The following is a 17,500-nucleotide window of genomic DNA, read 5'->3' as shown; positions in this document are numbered from 1 at the left end:
TTACAATGTGGTGTACTACTTTTGACCCTGGCCCCTGGTCAAAATGTAGGAACTATATAAGGTAGAGGGTATCCTTTGAGATGCACCAAGGTCTGACTAGAATAGAGTGAAGGAGAGTTGTGACTGCATAGGAAACAAATAAGTAAGAGTATTGAAAATGGTCTGACATCCGGTGATGCATGTGTGTTGAGTAGCAGGCCTGTATGAGGGTCCGTGTTTTTTTAATCAATTGTCCAGAATGACTCTATCTGATCTAAAATAGAAAAAAAATGACTATCTAGAAATGTCTAAATCATCTGTCTGTCTCTGTCTCTGTCTTTCGTCTCTCTCGTTCTCATCTTTCTCTCGTCTCTCTCTCTCTCTCTCTCGCTCTCTCTCTCTCTCTCTCTCTCGTCTCTCTCTCTCTCGTCTCTTTCTCTCTCTCTCTCTCTCTCGCGTCTCTCTCTCGTCTCTCTCTTGTCTCTCTCTCTCTCTCGTCTCTTTCTCTCTCTCTCGCGTCTCTCTCTCGTCTCTCTCTCTCTCGTCTCTCTCTCGCCTAACTCTCTCTCTCGTCTCTCTCTCTCGTGTACTAGATAGCTGAAGGCATGGCCTACATTGAGAAGAAAAACTATATCCACAGAGACCTGCGAGCCGCCAACATTCTGGTCAATGAGACTCTCCACTGCAAGATAGCAGACTTTGGCCTGGCCAGGATCATAGAAACGGAGTACACAGCAAAAGAAGGTATATGACAACCCCCCCCCCCCCCCCTTTATTTAACCAGGCAAGTCAGTTAAGAACAAATTCTTATTTTCAATGACGGCCTGGGAACAGTGGGTTAACTGCCTTGTTCAGGGGCAGAACGGCAGATTTTTACCTTGTCAGCTCGGGGATCTTGGAACCTTTAGGTTACTAGTCCAACGCTCTTACCACTAGGCTACCCTGCCGCCCCTAGGTGTGACTGTGAGGCAGTGTTGACACAGGAAACATAGTACACAGCAAAAGAAGGTATGACCTTTTGGTCAATTATATGCAAAGGATCTAATCTGATTGGTCAAAAGACCAATTACTGGCAAAAGATCAGATTTTCAATTGACATGACGTCCTTGCCATACCTTTGGTTGTGGCTGGCAACGCGACACACTTGGTCCGCGGCTCAAATTTACCGTAAATATCACAGTAGCCACTAGCCAGTAAAAACACAAACTATTCAACAACGACAAAAAAACCTTCATTCTAAAACATATTACAATAGTGAATAATACAACCAAACTATATTACACTCTTGAAAAATACAACAATTCACGAGTATGCATGTGTAGACAAACACATGCACACATGCATTGATTTTGTTGTCTGTAGGGGGGGGGGGGGGGGGGGGGGGGGCTACATGTTACATTTTAGCTTCAAGACAAAAGCACAGAGTTACTAACAGCATGACTTCATCAAGTATCACTACAAAATGATGAACCCTCTCATACGAACATAACAGTACAGTACTGCCTTTATGATAATAATGACGCCTGGTTTTGTCGTAATGTTGTACGGTAGGTACAACATTACGACAAAACCAGGCGTCATTATTATCATAAAGGCACATACAAATCACTGCACGTGCTAAAAGCTAATTGCTACTGGGGGGGAAAAAGTGTGTATTTAAAGTGAATTCACCGCAATGGGCTGCTTGACGTCATGTTTTTACAGCCAAAGCTATTGACTCATAACCTAAAATAGACCCCATTTTATTTGTGTTCTGAGATAATGTGAACACGATCAAACGTGGATTTAAATTTTCACACTTCGGGTGGCTAGACTACCTAGGCCTTTTTAAATCCAAAATGATTCACTGCAATCAATCAATCAATTATTCAATCAATTAATTAATCAATTAATCAATCAATTAATTAATCAATCAATTAATTAATCGCTCAATCAATAAATGCATTAATCAATCAATTCATCAATCAATCAATCAATTAATTAATGAATCAATCAATCACTTAATCAATAGTGATGTTTTGCCAGCCTATTCCAGGAGTTTTACCAGGAGTATTTAAAAACAATAAACTTTATGACTTGATTTGAAAAATAATCTGGTACCATCATCAGCTCATATAAAACATTTATTTTTTATTTTTTACATCAGATTTTTTTTTTTACTGTCATACCAACAAGCGCTCACAGTCATCATTCGAGAATTAGAGGCTCATCCACGTTCTCCAAACATCAATTTTCGAAGTGGTTTTGTCGCTCCTGCATCGTTCCTTTTCTCCAAACGTCAAGTTTCTAAGTTAAGAGTTATGTTTAGGCACTCATTCCGAATGGTTAAGGTAAGGGTTAAAGGGTAGGTGTATTAATTTAAGGTAAGGGTTAAAGGGTAGGTGTATTAATTTAAGGTAAGGGTTAAAGGGTAGCGGTATTAATTTAAGGTAAGAGTTAAAGGGTAGGTGTATTAATTTAAGGTATGGGTTAAAGGGTAGGTGTATTAATTTAAGGTAAGGGTTAAAGGGTAGGTGTATTAATTTAAGTTAAGGTAAGGGTTAAAGGGTAGGTGTACTAATTTAAGGTAAAGGTTACAGGGTAGGTGTATTAATTTAAGTTAAGGCAAGGGTTAAAGGGTAGGTGTACTAATTTAAGTTAAGGTAAGGGTTAAAGGGTAGGTGTATTCATTTAAGTTAAGGTAAGGGTTAAAGGGTAGGTGTATTCATTTAAGTTAAGGTAAGGGTTAAAGGGTAGGTGTACTCATTTAAGGTAAGGGTTAAAGGGTAGGTGTATTAATTTAAGGTAAGGGTTAAAGGGTAGGTGTATTAATTTAAGTTAAGGTAAGGGTTAAAGGGTAGGTGTATTCATTTAAGTTAAGGTAAGGGTTAAAGGGTAGGTGTATTCATTTAAGTTAAGGTAAGGGTTAAAGGGTAGGTGTATTCATTTAAGTTAAGGTAAGGGTTAAAGGGTAGGTGTATTCATTTAAGTTAAGGTAAGGGTTAAAGGGTAGGTGTATTAATTTAAGTTATGGTAAGGGTTAAAGGGTAGGTGTATTCATTTAAGTTAAGGTAAGGGTTAAAGGGTAGGTGTATTCATTTAAGTTAAGGTAAGGGTTAAAGGGTAGGTGTATTAATTTAAGTTAAGGTAAGGGTTAAAGGGTAGGTGTATTCATTTAAGTTAAGGTAAGGGTTAAAGGGTAGGTGTATTCATTTAAGTTAAGGTAAGGGTTAAAGGGTAGGTGTATTCATTTAAGTTAAGGTAAGGGTTAAAGGGTAGGTGTATTAATTTAAGTTATGGTAAGGGTTAAAGGGTAGGTGTATTCATTTAAGTTAAGGTAAGGGTTAAAGGGTAGGTGTATTCATTTAAGTTAAGGTAAGGGTTAAAGGGTAGGTGTATTCATTTAAGTTAAGGTAAGGGTTAAAGGGTAGGTGTATTCATTTAAGTTAAGGTAAGGGTTAAAGGGTAGGTGTATTAATTTAAGTTATGGTAAGGGTTAAAGGGTAGGTGTATTCATTTAAGTTAAGGTAAGGGTTAAAGGGTAGGTGTATTCATTTAAGTTAAGGTAAGGGTTAAAGGGTAGGTGTATTCATTTAAGTTATGGTAAGGGTTAAAGGGTAGGTGTATTCATTTAAGTTAAGGTAAGGGTTAAAGGGTAGGTGTATTAATTTAAGTTAAGGTAAGGGTTAAAGGGTAGGTGTACTAATTTAAGGTAAGGGTTAAAGGGTAGGTGTATTAATTTAAGTTAAGGTAAGGGTTAAAGGGTAGGTGTATTCATTTAAGTTAAGGTAAGGGTTAAAGGGTAGGTGTACTAATTTAAGGTAAGGGTTAAAGGGTAGGTGTATTAATTTAAGTTAAGGTAAGGGTTAAAGGGTAGGTGTATTAATTTAAGTTAAGGTAAGGGCTAAACGGTAGGTAGCGTAAACGTAACCACATGTAACATATGGATTTGCATTAGTATACACAATGAAAAGTCCCAACGCAAAGTCACACCTCACGTTTCTGTTTTTGGAGTTATTACATAAAACCAAATCAGAATTAACATGGCGGAAAATGTTTTTCTGGCGTGTGATGTAATATGGAGGACCCAGCAGGCCAGCCTATTCACTATAATGTAAACTTCAACTGGAATAACTTAATGTATAACTTCAAATTCAACCAAATCGTTTCCACTCATGACTACTGGTTTCAATGACGTTTTCAGCCAACGTCCAAGCAAATACTTTGTGATTGTATTGTAACAAGTCAACTTGTAAGGTTTCTAGCAAACTAGCCTGCTAATGTTAGCCCTACTAGCCTGCTAACGTTAGGACTACTAGCCTGCTAATGTTAGGACTACTAGCCTGCTAAGGTTAGGACTACTAGCCTGCTAAGGTTAGGACTACTAGCCTGCTAAGGTTAGGACTACTAGCCTGCTAAGGTTAGGACTACTAGCCTGCTAAGGTTAGGACTACTAGCCTGCTAAGGTTAGGACTACTAGCCTGCTAACGTTAGGACTACTAGCCTGCTAATGTTAGCCCTACTAGCCTGCTAACGTTAGGACTACTAGCCTGCTAACGTTAGGACTACTAGCCTGCTAATGTTAGCCCTACTAGCCTGCTAACGTTAGGACTACTAGCCTGCTAAGGTTAGCCCTACTAGCCTGCTAAGGTTAGGACTACTAGCCTGCTAAGGTTAGGACTACTAGCCTGCTAAGGTTAGGACTACTAGCCTGCTAACGTTAGGACTACTAGCCTGCTAAGGTTAGCCCTACTAGCCTGCTAAGATTAGCCCTACTAGCCTGCTAACGTTAGGACTACTAGCCTGCTAACGTTAGGACTACTAGCCTGCTAAGATTAGCCCTACTAGCCTGCTAAGGTTAGCCCTACTAGCCTGCTAACTTTAGGACTACTAGCCTGCTAAGATTAGCCCTACTAGCAAGCTAAGGTTAGCCCTACTAGCCTGCTAACGTTAGGACTACTAGCCTGCTAAGATTAGCCCTACTAGCAAGCTAAGGTTAGCCCTACTAGCCTGCTAACGTTAGGACTACTAGCCTGCTAAGATTAGCCCTACTAGCCTGCTAAGGTTAGCCCTACTAGCCTACTAACGTTAGCCCTACTAGCCTGCTAACGTTAGCCCTACTAGCCTGCTAAGGCTAGCCCTACCACCTAGTAATGTTACTTTAGCACTGAATTAGTCAGCCAGTTGCTATCAACAACTAGCTTACAGCTACAGTGCCCTCAGAAAGTATTAATGGTCCTTAATTTATTCCACATTTTGTTGTGTTACAGCCTGAATTCAAAATGGATTACATTCTTTTATCACCCATCTACACACATAGTGGTGGGCAGTAACATGTCTAGTGGTGGACAGTAACATGTATAGTGGTGGACAGTAACATGTCTAATCTAGTGGTGGACAGTAACATGTATAGTCTAGTGGTGGACAGTAACATGTATAGTGGTGGACAGTAACATGTATAGTGGTGGACAGTAACATGTATAATCTAGTGGTGGACAGTAACATGTATAGTGGTGGACAGTAACATGTATAGTCTAGTGGTGGACAGTAACATGTATAGTGGTGGACAGTAACATGTATAATCTAGTGGTGGACAGTAACATGTATAATCTAGTGGTGGACAGTAACATGTATAGTCTAGTGGTGGACAGTAACATGTATAGTCTAGTGGTGGACAGTAACATGTATAGTGGTGGACAGTAACATGTCTAGTGGTGGACAGTAACATGTATAGTGGTGGACAGTAACATGTATAATCTAGTGGTGGACAGTAACATGTATAGTCTAGTGGTGGACAGTAACATGTATAGTCTAGTGGTGGACAGTAACATGTCTAGTGGTGGACAGTAACATGTATAGTGGTGGACAGTAACATGTATAGTGGTGGACAGTAACATGTATAGTCTAGTGGTGGACAGTAACATGTATAGTGGTGGGCAGTAACATGTATATTCTAGTGGTGGACAGTAACATGTATAGTGGTGGGCAGTAACATGTCTAGTGGTGGACAGTAACATGTATAGTGGTGGACAGTAACATGTATAGTCTAGTGGTGGACAGTAACATGTATAGTCTAGTGGTGGACAGTAACATGTATAGTGGTGGACAGTAACATGTATAGTCTAGTGGTGGGCAGTAACATGTATAGTGGTGGACAGTAACATGTATAGTATAGTGGTGGACAGTAACATGTATAGTCTAGTGGTGGACAGTAACATGTATAGTGGTGGGCAGTAACATGTCTAGTGGTGGACAGTAACATGTATAGTATAGTGGTGGACAGTAACATGTATAGTCTAGTGGTGGACAGTAACATGTCTAGTGGTGGACAGTAACATGTATAGTGGTGGACAGTAACATGTATAATCTAGTGGTGGACAGTAACATGTATAGTCTAGTGGTGGACAGTAACATGTATAGTCTAGTGGTGGACAGTAACATGTATAGTCTAGTGGTGGACAGTAACATGTCTAGTGGTGGACAGTAACATGTCTAGTGGTGGACAGTAACATGTATAGTGGTGGACAGTAACATGTATAGTGGTGGACAGTAACATGTATAGTCTAGTGGTGGACAGTAACATGTATAGTGGTGGGCAGTAACATGTATATTCTAGTGGTGGACAGTAACATGTATAGTGGTGGGCAGTAACATGTCTAGTGGTGGACAGTAACATGTATAGTGGTGGACAGTAACATGTATAGTCTAGTGGTGGACAGTAACATGTATAGTCTAGTGGTGGACAGTAACATGTATAGTGGTGGACAGTAACATGTATAGTCTAGTGGTGGGCAGTAACATGTATAGTGGTGGACAGTAACATGTATAGTATAGTGGTGGACAGTAACATGTATAGTCTAGTGGTGGACAGTAACATGTATAGTGGTGGGCAGTAACATGTCTAGTGGTGGACAGTAACATGTATAGTATAGTGGTGGACAGTAACATGTATAGTGGTGGGCAGTAACATGTATAGTGGTGGACAGTAACATGTATAGTATAGTGGTGGACAGTAACATGTATAGTCTAGTGGTGGGCAGTAACATGTATAGTGGTGGACAGTAACATGTATAGTCTAGTGGTGGACAGTAACATGTATAGTGGTGGACAGTAACATGTATAGTCTAGTGGTGGACAGTAACATGTATAGTCTAGTGGTGGACAGTAACATGTATAGTGGTGGACAGTAACATGTATAGTGGTGGACAGTAACATGTATAGTGGTGGACAGTAACATGTATAGTGGTGGACAGTAACATGTATAGTGGTGGACAGTAACATGTATAGTGGTGGACAGTAACATGTCTAGTGGTGGACAGTATCATGTATAGTGGTGGACAGTAACATGTATAGTGGTGGACAGCAACATGTATAGTGGTGGACAGTAACATGTATAGTGGTGGACAGTAACATGTATAGTGGTGGACAGTAACATGTATAGTCTAGTGGTGGACAGTAACATGTATAGTCTAGTGGTGGACAGTAACATGTCTAGTGGTGGACAGTAACATGTCTAGTGGTGGACAGTATCATGTATAGTCTAGTGGTGGGCAGTAACATGTCTAGTGGTGGACAGTAACATGTATAGTGGTGGACAGTAACATGTATAGTGGTGGACAGTAACATATCTAGTGGTGGACAGCAACATGTATAGTGGTGGACAGTAACATGTATAGTGGTGGACAGTAACATGTATAGTGGTGGACAGTAACATGTATAGTCTAGTGGTGGACAGTAACATGTATAGTGGTGGGCAGTAACATGTATAGTCTAGTGGTGGACAGTAACATGTATAGTGGTGGGCAGTAACATGTCTAGTGGTGGACAGTAACATGTATAGTGGTGGACAGTAACATGTATAGTCTAGTGGTGGACAGTAACATGTATAGTGGTGGACAGTAACATGTATAGTGGTGGACAGTAACATGTATAGTATAGTGGTGGACAGTAACATGTATAGTCTAGTGGTGGAAAGTAACATGTATAGTGGTGGACAGTAACATGTATAGTCTAGTGGTGGGCAGTAACATGTATAGTGGTGGACAGTAACAACATCTCCTCCCCGCTGATCCTCAACACTGGGGCCCCACAAGGGTGCGTTCTGAGCCCTCTCCTGTACTCCCTGTTCACCCACGACTGCGTGGCCACGCACGCCTCCAACTCAATCATCAAGTTTGCGGACGACACAACAGTGGTAGGCTTGATTACCAACAACGACGAGACGGCCTACAGGGAGGAGGTGAGGGCCCTCGGAGTGTGGTGTCAGGAAAATAACCTCACACTCAACGTCAACAAAACTAAGGAGATGATTGTGGACTTCAGGAAACAGCAGAGGGAACACCCCCCCATCCACATCGATGGAACAGTAGTGGAGAGGGTAGCAAGTTTTAAGTTCCTCGGCATACACATCACAGACAAACTGAATTGGTCCACTCACACAGACAGCATCGTGAAGAAGGCGCAGCAGCGCCTCTTCAACCTCAGGAGGCTGAAGAAATTCGGCTTGTCACCAAAAGCACTCACAAACTTCTACAGATGCACAATCGAGAGCATCCTGGCGGGCTGTATCACCGCCTGGTATGGCAACTGCACCGCCCTCAACCGTAAGGCTCTCCAGAGGGTAGTGAGGTCTGCACAACGCATCACCGGGGGCAAACTACCTGCCCTCCAGGACACCTACACCACCCGATGCTACAGGAAGGCCATAAAGATCATCAAGGACATCAACCACCCGAGCCACTGCCTGTTCACCCCGCTGTCATCCAGAAGGCGAGGTCAGTACAGGTGCATCAAAGCTGGGACCGAGAGACTGAAAAACAGCTTCTATCTCAAGGCCATCAGACTGTTAAACAGCCACCACTAACATTGAGTGGCTACTGCCAACACACTGTCAATGCCACTGACTCTACTCCAGCCACTTTAATCATGGGAATTGATGGGAAATGATGTAAATATATCACTAGCCACTTTAAACAATGCTACCTTATATAATGTTACTTACCCTACATTATTCATCTCATATGCATACGTAGATACTGTACTCTATATCATCGACTGCATCCTTATGTAATACATGTATCACTAGCCACTTTAACTATGCCACTTGGTTTACATACTCATCTCATATGTATATACTGTACTCGATATCATCTACTGTATCTTGCCTATGCTGCTCTGTACCATCACTCATTCATATATCCTTATGTACATATTCTTTATCCCCTTACACTGTGTAAAAGACAGTAGGTTTTTTTGGAATTGTTAGTTAGATTACTTGTTCGTTATTACTGCATTGTTGGAACTAGAAGCACAAGCATTTCGCTACACTCGCATTAACATCTGCTAACCATGTGTATGTGACAAATAAATTTGATTTGATTTGATTTGATAGTCTAGTGGTGGACAGTAACATGTATAGTCTAGTGGTGGACAGTAACATGTATAGTGGTGGACAGTAACATGTATAGTGGTGGACAGTAACATGTATAGTGGTGGACAGTAACATGTATAGTGGTGGACAGTAACATGTATAGTGGTGGACAGTAACATGTCTAGTGGTGGACAGTATCATGTATAGTGGTGGACAGTAACATGTATAGTGGTGGACAGCAACATGTATAGTGGTGGACAGTAACATGTATAGTGGTGGACAGTAACATGTATAGTGGTGGACAGTAACATGTATAGTGGTGGACAGTAACATGTATAGTCTAGTGGTGGGCAGTAACATGTCTAGTGGTGGACAGTAACATGTCTAGTGGTGGACAGTATCATGTATAGTCTAGTGGTGGGCAGTAACATGTCTAGTGGTGGACAGTAACATGTATAGTGGTGGACAGTAACATGTATAGTGGTGGACAGTAACATATCTAGTGGTGGACAGTAACATGTATAGTCTAGTGGTGGACAGTAACATGTATAGTGGTGGACTGTAACATGTATAGTATAGTGGTGGACAGTAACATGTATAGTCTAGTGGTGGACAGTAACATGTATAGTGGTGGACAGTAACATGTATAGTCTAGTGGTGGACAGTAACATGTATAGTGGTGGACAGTAACATGTATACATGTATAGTGGTGGACAGTAACATGTATAGTGGTGGACAGTAACATGTATAGTGGTGGACAGTAACATGTATAGTGGTGGACAGTAACATGTATAGTCTAGTGGTGGACAGTAACATGTCTAGTGGTGGACAGTAACATGTCTAGTGGTGGACAGTATCATGTATAGTGGGGGGGCAGTAACATGTATAGTGGTGGACAGTAACATGTATAGTCTAGTGGTGGACAGTAACATGTATAGTGGTGGACAGTAAAATGTATAGTGGTGGAGAGTAACATATATAGTGGTGGACAGTAACATGTATAGTCTAGTGGTGGGCAGTAACATGTATAGTCTAGTGGTGGACAGTAACATGTATAGTGGTGGACAGTAACATGTATAATCTAGTGGTGGACAGTATTATGTATAATCTAGTGGTGGACAGTAACATGTATAGTCTAGTGGTGGACAGTAACATGTATAGTGGTGGACAGTAACATGTCTAGTGGTGGACAGTAACATGTATAGTCTAGTGGTGGACAGTAACATGTATAGTGGTGGACAGTAACATGTATAGTCTAGTGGTGGACAGTAACATGTCTAGTGGTGGACAGTAACATGTATAGTCTAGTGGTGGACAGTAACATGTATAGTGGTGGACAGTAACATGTATAGTGGTGGACAGTAACATGTATAGTCTAGTGGTGGACAGTAACATGTCTAGTGGTGGACAGTAACATGTATAGTGGTGGACAGTAACATGTATAATCTAGTGGTGGACAGTATTATGTATAATCTTGTGGTGGACAGTAACATGTCTAGTGGTGGACAGTAACATGTATAGTCTAGTGGTGGACAGTAACATGTATAGTGGTGGACAGTAACATGTATAGTCTAGTGGTGGACAGTAACATGTATAGTCTAGTGGTGGACAGTAACATGTATAGTCTAGTGGTGGACAGTAACATGTATAGTCTAGTGGTGGACAGTAACATGTATAGTCTAGTGGTGGACAGTAACATGTATAGTCTAGTGGTGGACAGTAACATGTATAATCTAGTGGTGGACAGTATCATGTATAGTGGTGGGCAGTAACATGTATAGTGGTGGACAGTAACATGTATAGTGGTGGACAGTAACATGTATAGTCTAGTGGTGGACAGTAACATGTATAGTGTTGGACAGTAACATGTATAGTGGTGGGCAGTAACATGTATAGTCTAGTGGTGGACAGTAACATGTCTAGTCTAGTGGTGGACAGTAACATGTATAATCTAGTGGTGGACAGTAACATGTATAGTCTAGTGGTGGGCAGTAACATGTATAGTCTAGTGGTGGACAGTAACATGTATAGTGGTGGACAGTAACATGTATAATCTAGTGGTGGACAGTATTATGTATAATCTAGTGGTGGACAGTAACATGTATAGTCTAGTGGTGGACAGTAACATGTATAGTGGTGGACAGTAACATGTCTAGTGGTGGACAGTAACATGTATAGTCTAGTGGTGGACAGTAACATGTATAGTGGTGGACAGTAACATGTATAGTCTAGTGGTGGACAGTAACATGTCTAGTGGTGGACAGTAACATGTATAGTCTAGTGGTGGACAGTAACATGTATAGTGGTGGACAGTAACATGTATAGTGGTGGACAGTAACATGTATAGTCTAGTGGTGGACAGTAACATGTCTAGTGGTGGACAGTAACATGTATAGTGGTGGACAGTAACATGTATAATCTAGTGGTGGACAGTATTATGTATAATCTTGTGGTGGACAGTAACATGTCTAGTGGTGGACAGTAACATGTATAGTCTAGTGGTGGACAGTAACATGTATAGTGGTGGACAGTAACATGTATAGTCTAGTGGTGGACAGTAACATGTATAGTCTAGTGGTGGACAGTAACATGTATAGTCTAGTGGTGGACAGTAACATGTATAGTCTAGTGGTGGACAGTAACATGTATAGTCTAGTGGTGGACAGTAACATGTATAGTCTAGTGGTGGACAGTAACATGTATAATCTAGTGGTGGACAGTATCATGTATAGTGGTGGGCAGTAACATGTATAGTGGTGGACAGTAACATGTATAGTGGTGGACAGTAACATGTATAGTCTAGTGGTGGACAGTAACATGTATAGTGTTGGACAGTAACATGTATAGTGGTTGGGCAGTAACATGTATAGTCTAGTGGTGGACAGTAACATGTCTAGTCTAGTGGTGGACAGTAACATGTATAATCTAGTGGTGGACAGTAACATGTATAATCTAGTGGTGGACAGTAACATGTATAATCTAGTGGTGGACAGTAACATGTATAGTGGTGGACAGTAACATGTCTAGTGGTGGACAGTATCATGTATAGTCTAGTGGTGGACAGTAACATGTATAGTGGTGGACAGTAACATGTATAGTCTAGTGGTGGACAGTAACATGTATAGTCTAGTGGTGGACAGTAACATGTATAGTCTAGTGGTGGACAGTAACATGTATAGTCTAGTGGTGGACAGTAACATGTATAATCTAGTGGTGGACAGTATCATGTATAGTGGTGGGCAGTAACATGTATAGTGGTGGACAGTAACATGTATAGTGGTGGACAGTAACATGTATAGTGGTGGACAGTAACATGTATAGTCTAGTGGTGGACAGTAACATGTATAGTGTTGGACAGTAACATGTATAGTCTAGTGGTGGACAGTAACATGTATAGTGGTGGGCAGTAACATGTATAGTCTAGTGGTGGGCAGTAACATGTATAATCTAGTGGTGGACAGTAACATGTATAGTCTAGTGGTGGACAGTAACATGTATAGTGGTGGACAGTAACATGTATAATCTAGTGGTGGACAGTAACATGTCTAGTGGTGGACAGTAACATGTATAATCTAGTGGTGGACAGTAACATGTATAGTCTAGTGGTGGACAGTAACATGTATAGTCTAGTGGTGGACAGTAACATGTATAGTGGTGGACAGTAAAATGTATAGTGGTGGACAGTAACATATATAGTGGTGGACAGTAACATGTATAGTCTAGTGGTGGACAGTAACATGTATAGTCTAGTGGTGGGCAGTAACATGTATAGTATATAGGTGGACAGTAACATGTATAGTGGTGGACAGTAACATGTATAATCTAGTGGTGGACAGTAACATGTCTAGTGGTGGACAGTAACATGTATAATCTATTGGTGGACAGTAACATGTATAGTCTAGTGGTGGACAGTAACATGTATAGTCTAGTGGTGGACAGTAACATGTATAGTCTAGTGGTGGACAGTAACATGTATAGTGGTGGACAGTAAAATGTATAGTGGTGGAGAGTAACATATATAGTGGTGGACAGTAACATGTATAGTCTAGTGGTGGGCAGTAACATGTATAGTCTAGTGGTGGACAGTAACATGTATAGTGGTGGACAGTAACATGTATAATCTAGTGGTGGACAGTATTATGTATAATCTAGTGGTGGACAGTAACATGTATAGTCTAGTGGTGGACAGTAACATGTATAGTCTAGTGGTGGACAGTAACATGTATAGTCTAGTGGTGGACAGTAACATGTATAGTGGTGGACAGTAACATGTCTAGTGGTGGACAGTAACATGTATAGTCTAGTGGTGGACAGTAACATGTATAGTGGTGGACAGTAACATGTATAGTCTAGTGGTGGACAGTAACATGTCTAGTGGTGGACAGTAACATGTATAGTCTAGTGGTGGACAGTAACATGTATAGTGGTGGACAGTAACATGTATAGTGGTGGACAGTAACATGTATAGTCTAGTGGTGGACAGTAACATGTCTAGTGGTGGACAGTAACATGTATAGTGGTGGACAGTAACATGTATAATCTAGTGGTGGACAGTATTATGTATAATCTTGTGGTGGACAGTAACATGTCTAGTGGTGGACAGTAACATGTATAGTCTAGTGGTGGACAGTAACATGTATAGTGGTGGACAGTAACATGTATAGTCTAGTGGTAGACAGTAACATGTATAGTCTAGTGGTGGACAGTAACATGTATAGTCTAGTGGTGGACAGTAACATGTATAGTCTAGTGGTGGACAGTAACATGTATAGTCTAGTGGTGGACAGTAACATGTATAGTCTAGTGGTGGACAGTAACATGTATAATCTAGTGGTGGACAGTATCATGTATAGTGGTGGGCAGTAGTAACATGTATAGTGGTGGACAGTAACATGTATAGTGGTGGACAGTAACATGTATAGTCTAGTGGTGGACAGTAACATGTATAGTGTTGGACAGTAACATGTATAGTGGTGGGCAGAGTAACATGTATAGTCTAGTGGTGGACAGTAACATGTCTAGTCTAGTGGTGGACAGTAACATGTATAATCTAGTGGTGGACAGTAACATGTATAATCTAGTGGTGGACAGTAACATGTATAGTGGTGGACAGTAACATGTCTAGTGGTGGACAGTATCATGTATAGTCTAGTGGTGGACAGTAACATGTATAGTGGTGGACAGTAACATGTATAGTCTAGTGGTGGACAGTAACATGTATAGTCTCGTGGTGGACAGTAACATGTATAGTCTAGTGGTGGACAGTAACATGTATAGTCTAGTGGTGGACAGTAACATGTATAATCTAGTGGTGGACAGTATCATGTATAGTGGTGGGCAGTAACATGTATAGTGGTGGACAGTAACATGTATAGTGGTGGACAGTAACATGTATAGTGGTGGACAGTAACATGTATAGTGGTGGACAGTAACATGTATAGTCTAGTGGTGGACAGTAACATGTATAGTGTTGGACAGTAACATGTATAGTCTAGTGGTGGACAGTAACATGTATAGTGGTGGGCAGTAACATGTATAGTCTAGTGGTGGGCAGTAACATGTATAATCTAGTGGTGGACAGTAACATGTATAGTCTAGTGGTGGACAGTAACATGTATAGTGGTGGACAGTAACATGTATAATCTAGTGGTGGACAGTAACATGTCTAGTGGTGGACAGTAACATGTATAATCTAGTGGTGGACAGTAACATGTATAGTCTAGTGGTGGACAGTAACATGTATAGTCTAGTGGTGGACAGTAACATGTATAGTGGTGGACAGTAAAATGTATAGTGGTGGACAGTAACATATATAGTGGTGGACAGTAACATGTATAGTCTAGTGGTGGACAGTAACATGTATAGTCTAGTGGTGGGCAGTAACATGTATAGTATATAGGTGGACAGTAACATGTATAGTGGTGGACAGTAACATGTATAATCTAGTGGTGGACAGTAACATGTCTAGTGGTGGACAGTAACATGTATAATCTATTGGTGGACAGTAACATGTATAGTCTAGTGGTGGACAGTAACATGTATAGTCTAGTGGTGGACAGTAACATGTCTAGTGGTGGACAGTATCATGTATAGTCTAGTGGTGGACAGTAACATGTATAGTGGTGGACAGTAACATGTATAGTCTAGTGGTGGACAGTAACATGTATAGTCTAGTGGTGGACAGTAACATGTATAGTCTAGTGGTGGACAGTAACATGTATAGTCTAGTGGTGGACAGTAACATGTATAGTCTAGTGGTGGACAGTAACATGTATAATCTAGTGGTGGACAGTATCATGTATAGTGGTGGGCAGTAACATGTATAGTGGTGGACAGTAACATGTATAGTGGTGGACAGTAACATGTATAGTCTAGTGGTGGACAGTAACATGTATAGTGTTGGACAGTAACATGTATAGTGGTGGGCAGTAACATGTATAGTCTAGTGGTGGACAGTAACATGTCTAGTCTAGTGGTGGACAGTAACATGTATAATCTAGTGGTGGACAGTAACATGTATAATCTAGTGGTGGACAGTAACATGTATAATCTAGTGGTGGACAGTAACATGTATAGTGGTGGACAGTAACATGTATAGTGGTGGACAGTAACATGTCTAGTGGTGGACAGTATCATGTATAGTCTAGTGGTGGACAGTAACATGTATAGTGGTGGACAGTAACATGTATAGTCTAGTGGTGGACAGTAACATGTATAGTCTAGTGGTGGACAGTAACATGTATAGTCTAGTGGTGGACAGTAACATGTATAGTCTAGTGGTGGACAGTAACATGTATAGTCTAGTGGTGGACAGTAACATGTATAATCTAGTGGGGGACAGTAACATGTATAGTGGTGGACAGTAACATGTATAGTGGTGGACAGTAACATGTATAGTGGTGGACAGTAACATGTATAGTCTAGTGGTGGACAGTAACATGTATAGTGTTGGACAGTAACATGTATAGTCTAGTGGTGGACAGTAACATGTATAGTGGTGGGCAGTAACATGTATAGTCTAGTGGTGGACAGTAACATGTATAGTGGTGGACAGTAACATGTATAGTCTAGTGGGTGGACAGTAACATGTATAATCTAGTGGTGGACAGTAACATGTATAGTGGTGGACAGGTGATATCTCAGTTGATAAAAATAGCTGGGATTCATTCCAATTGCACTTTGTCAACAATATGCCATTTAAGAACATTTTCGGTTAAGGCCGACATATGCAGCATTTACCATGAGTGAGTTGTCTGTGACAGCATTTAACTGTGACAGCATTTATCTGTGACAGCATTTATCCGTGACAGCATTTATCTGTGTCTGCGTTGTCCTTCACTGCGTAGTCGGTGGCAGCATTTATCTGTGTCTGCGTTGTCCTTCACTGCGTAGTCCGTGACAGCATTTATCCGTGACTGCGTTGTCCGTGACAGCATTTATCTGTGTCTGCGTTGTCCTTCACTGCGTAGTCCGTGACAGCATTTATCTGTGTCTGCATTGTCCTTCACTGCGTAGTCCGTGACAGCATTTATCTGTGACTGCGTTGTCCGTGACAGCATTTATCCGTGACTGAGTTGTCCGTGACAGCATTTATCTGTGTCTGCGTTGTCCTTCACTGCGTAGTCCGTGACAGCATTTATCCGTGACTGCGTTGTCCGTGACAGCATTTATCTGTGTCTGCGTTGTCCTTCACTGCGTAGTCCGTAACAGCATTTATCTGTGTCTGCGTTGTCCTTCACTGCGTAGTCCGTGACAGCATTTATCTGTGACTGCATTGTCCGTGACAGCATTTATCTGTGACTGCATTGTCTGTGACAGCATTTATCTGTGTCTGCGTTGTCCTTCACTGCGTTGTACGTGACAGCATTTACCCGTGAATGCGTGGTCCTTCACTGCGTTGTATGTGACAGCATTTACCCGTGACTGCGTGGTCCGTGACAGCATTTATCCGTGACTGCGTGGTCCGTGACAGCATTTATCCGTGACTGCGTTGTCCGTGAAAGCAGGAACATTGCCTTTAAAACATTTACAATAAGACGTGATCAGATTGAATCCAGGCCTTAGATGATAGCGTAGTGTGAGGTTTGTCCATTCTGGTGTAGATAAAAGTCACAGAAAATGAGAAAAATTTAACTACATATGTGCAAATACCCCAAAGTGTCTGACTGTTAA

General features: G+C 41.2%; 1 protein-coding gene across 1 annotated transcript in view; it reads left to right on the top strand.

The window, feature by feature from the left end:
- blk (BLK proto-oncogene, Src family tyrosine kinase) overlaps positions 1-17,500 on the top strand; it is a 51,707-nt gene that overhangs the window by 26,671 nt on the left and 7,536 nt on the right. Inside the window, exon 11 of the mRNA XM_031800831.1 lies at positions 573-723. Coding sequence (XP_031656691.1) covers positions 573-723 — 151 coding nt within the window. The remainder of the gene's footprint in view (positions 1-572; positions 724-17,500) is intronic.

This window comes from Oncorhynchus kisutch, linkage group LG21 (genome assembly GCF_002021735.2).
Source record: "Oncorhynchus kisutch isolate 150728-3 linkage group LG21, Okis_V2, whole genome shotgun sequence".
In the NCBI taxonomy this organism is placed as follows: domain Eukaryota; kingdom Metazoa; phylum Chordata; class Actinopteri; order Salmoniformes; family Salmonidae; genus Oncorhynchus; species Oncorhynchus kisutch.
This window is presented reverse-complemented; position numbering and strand designations above follow the sequence as displayed.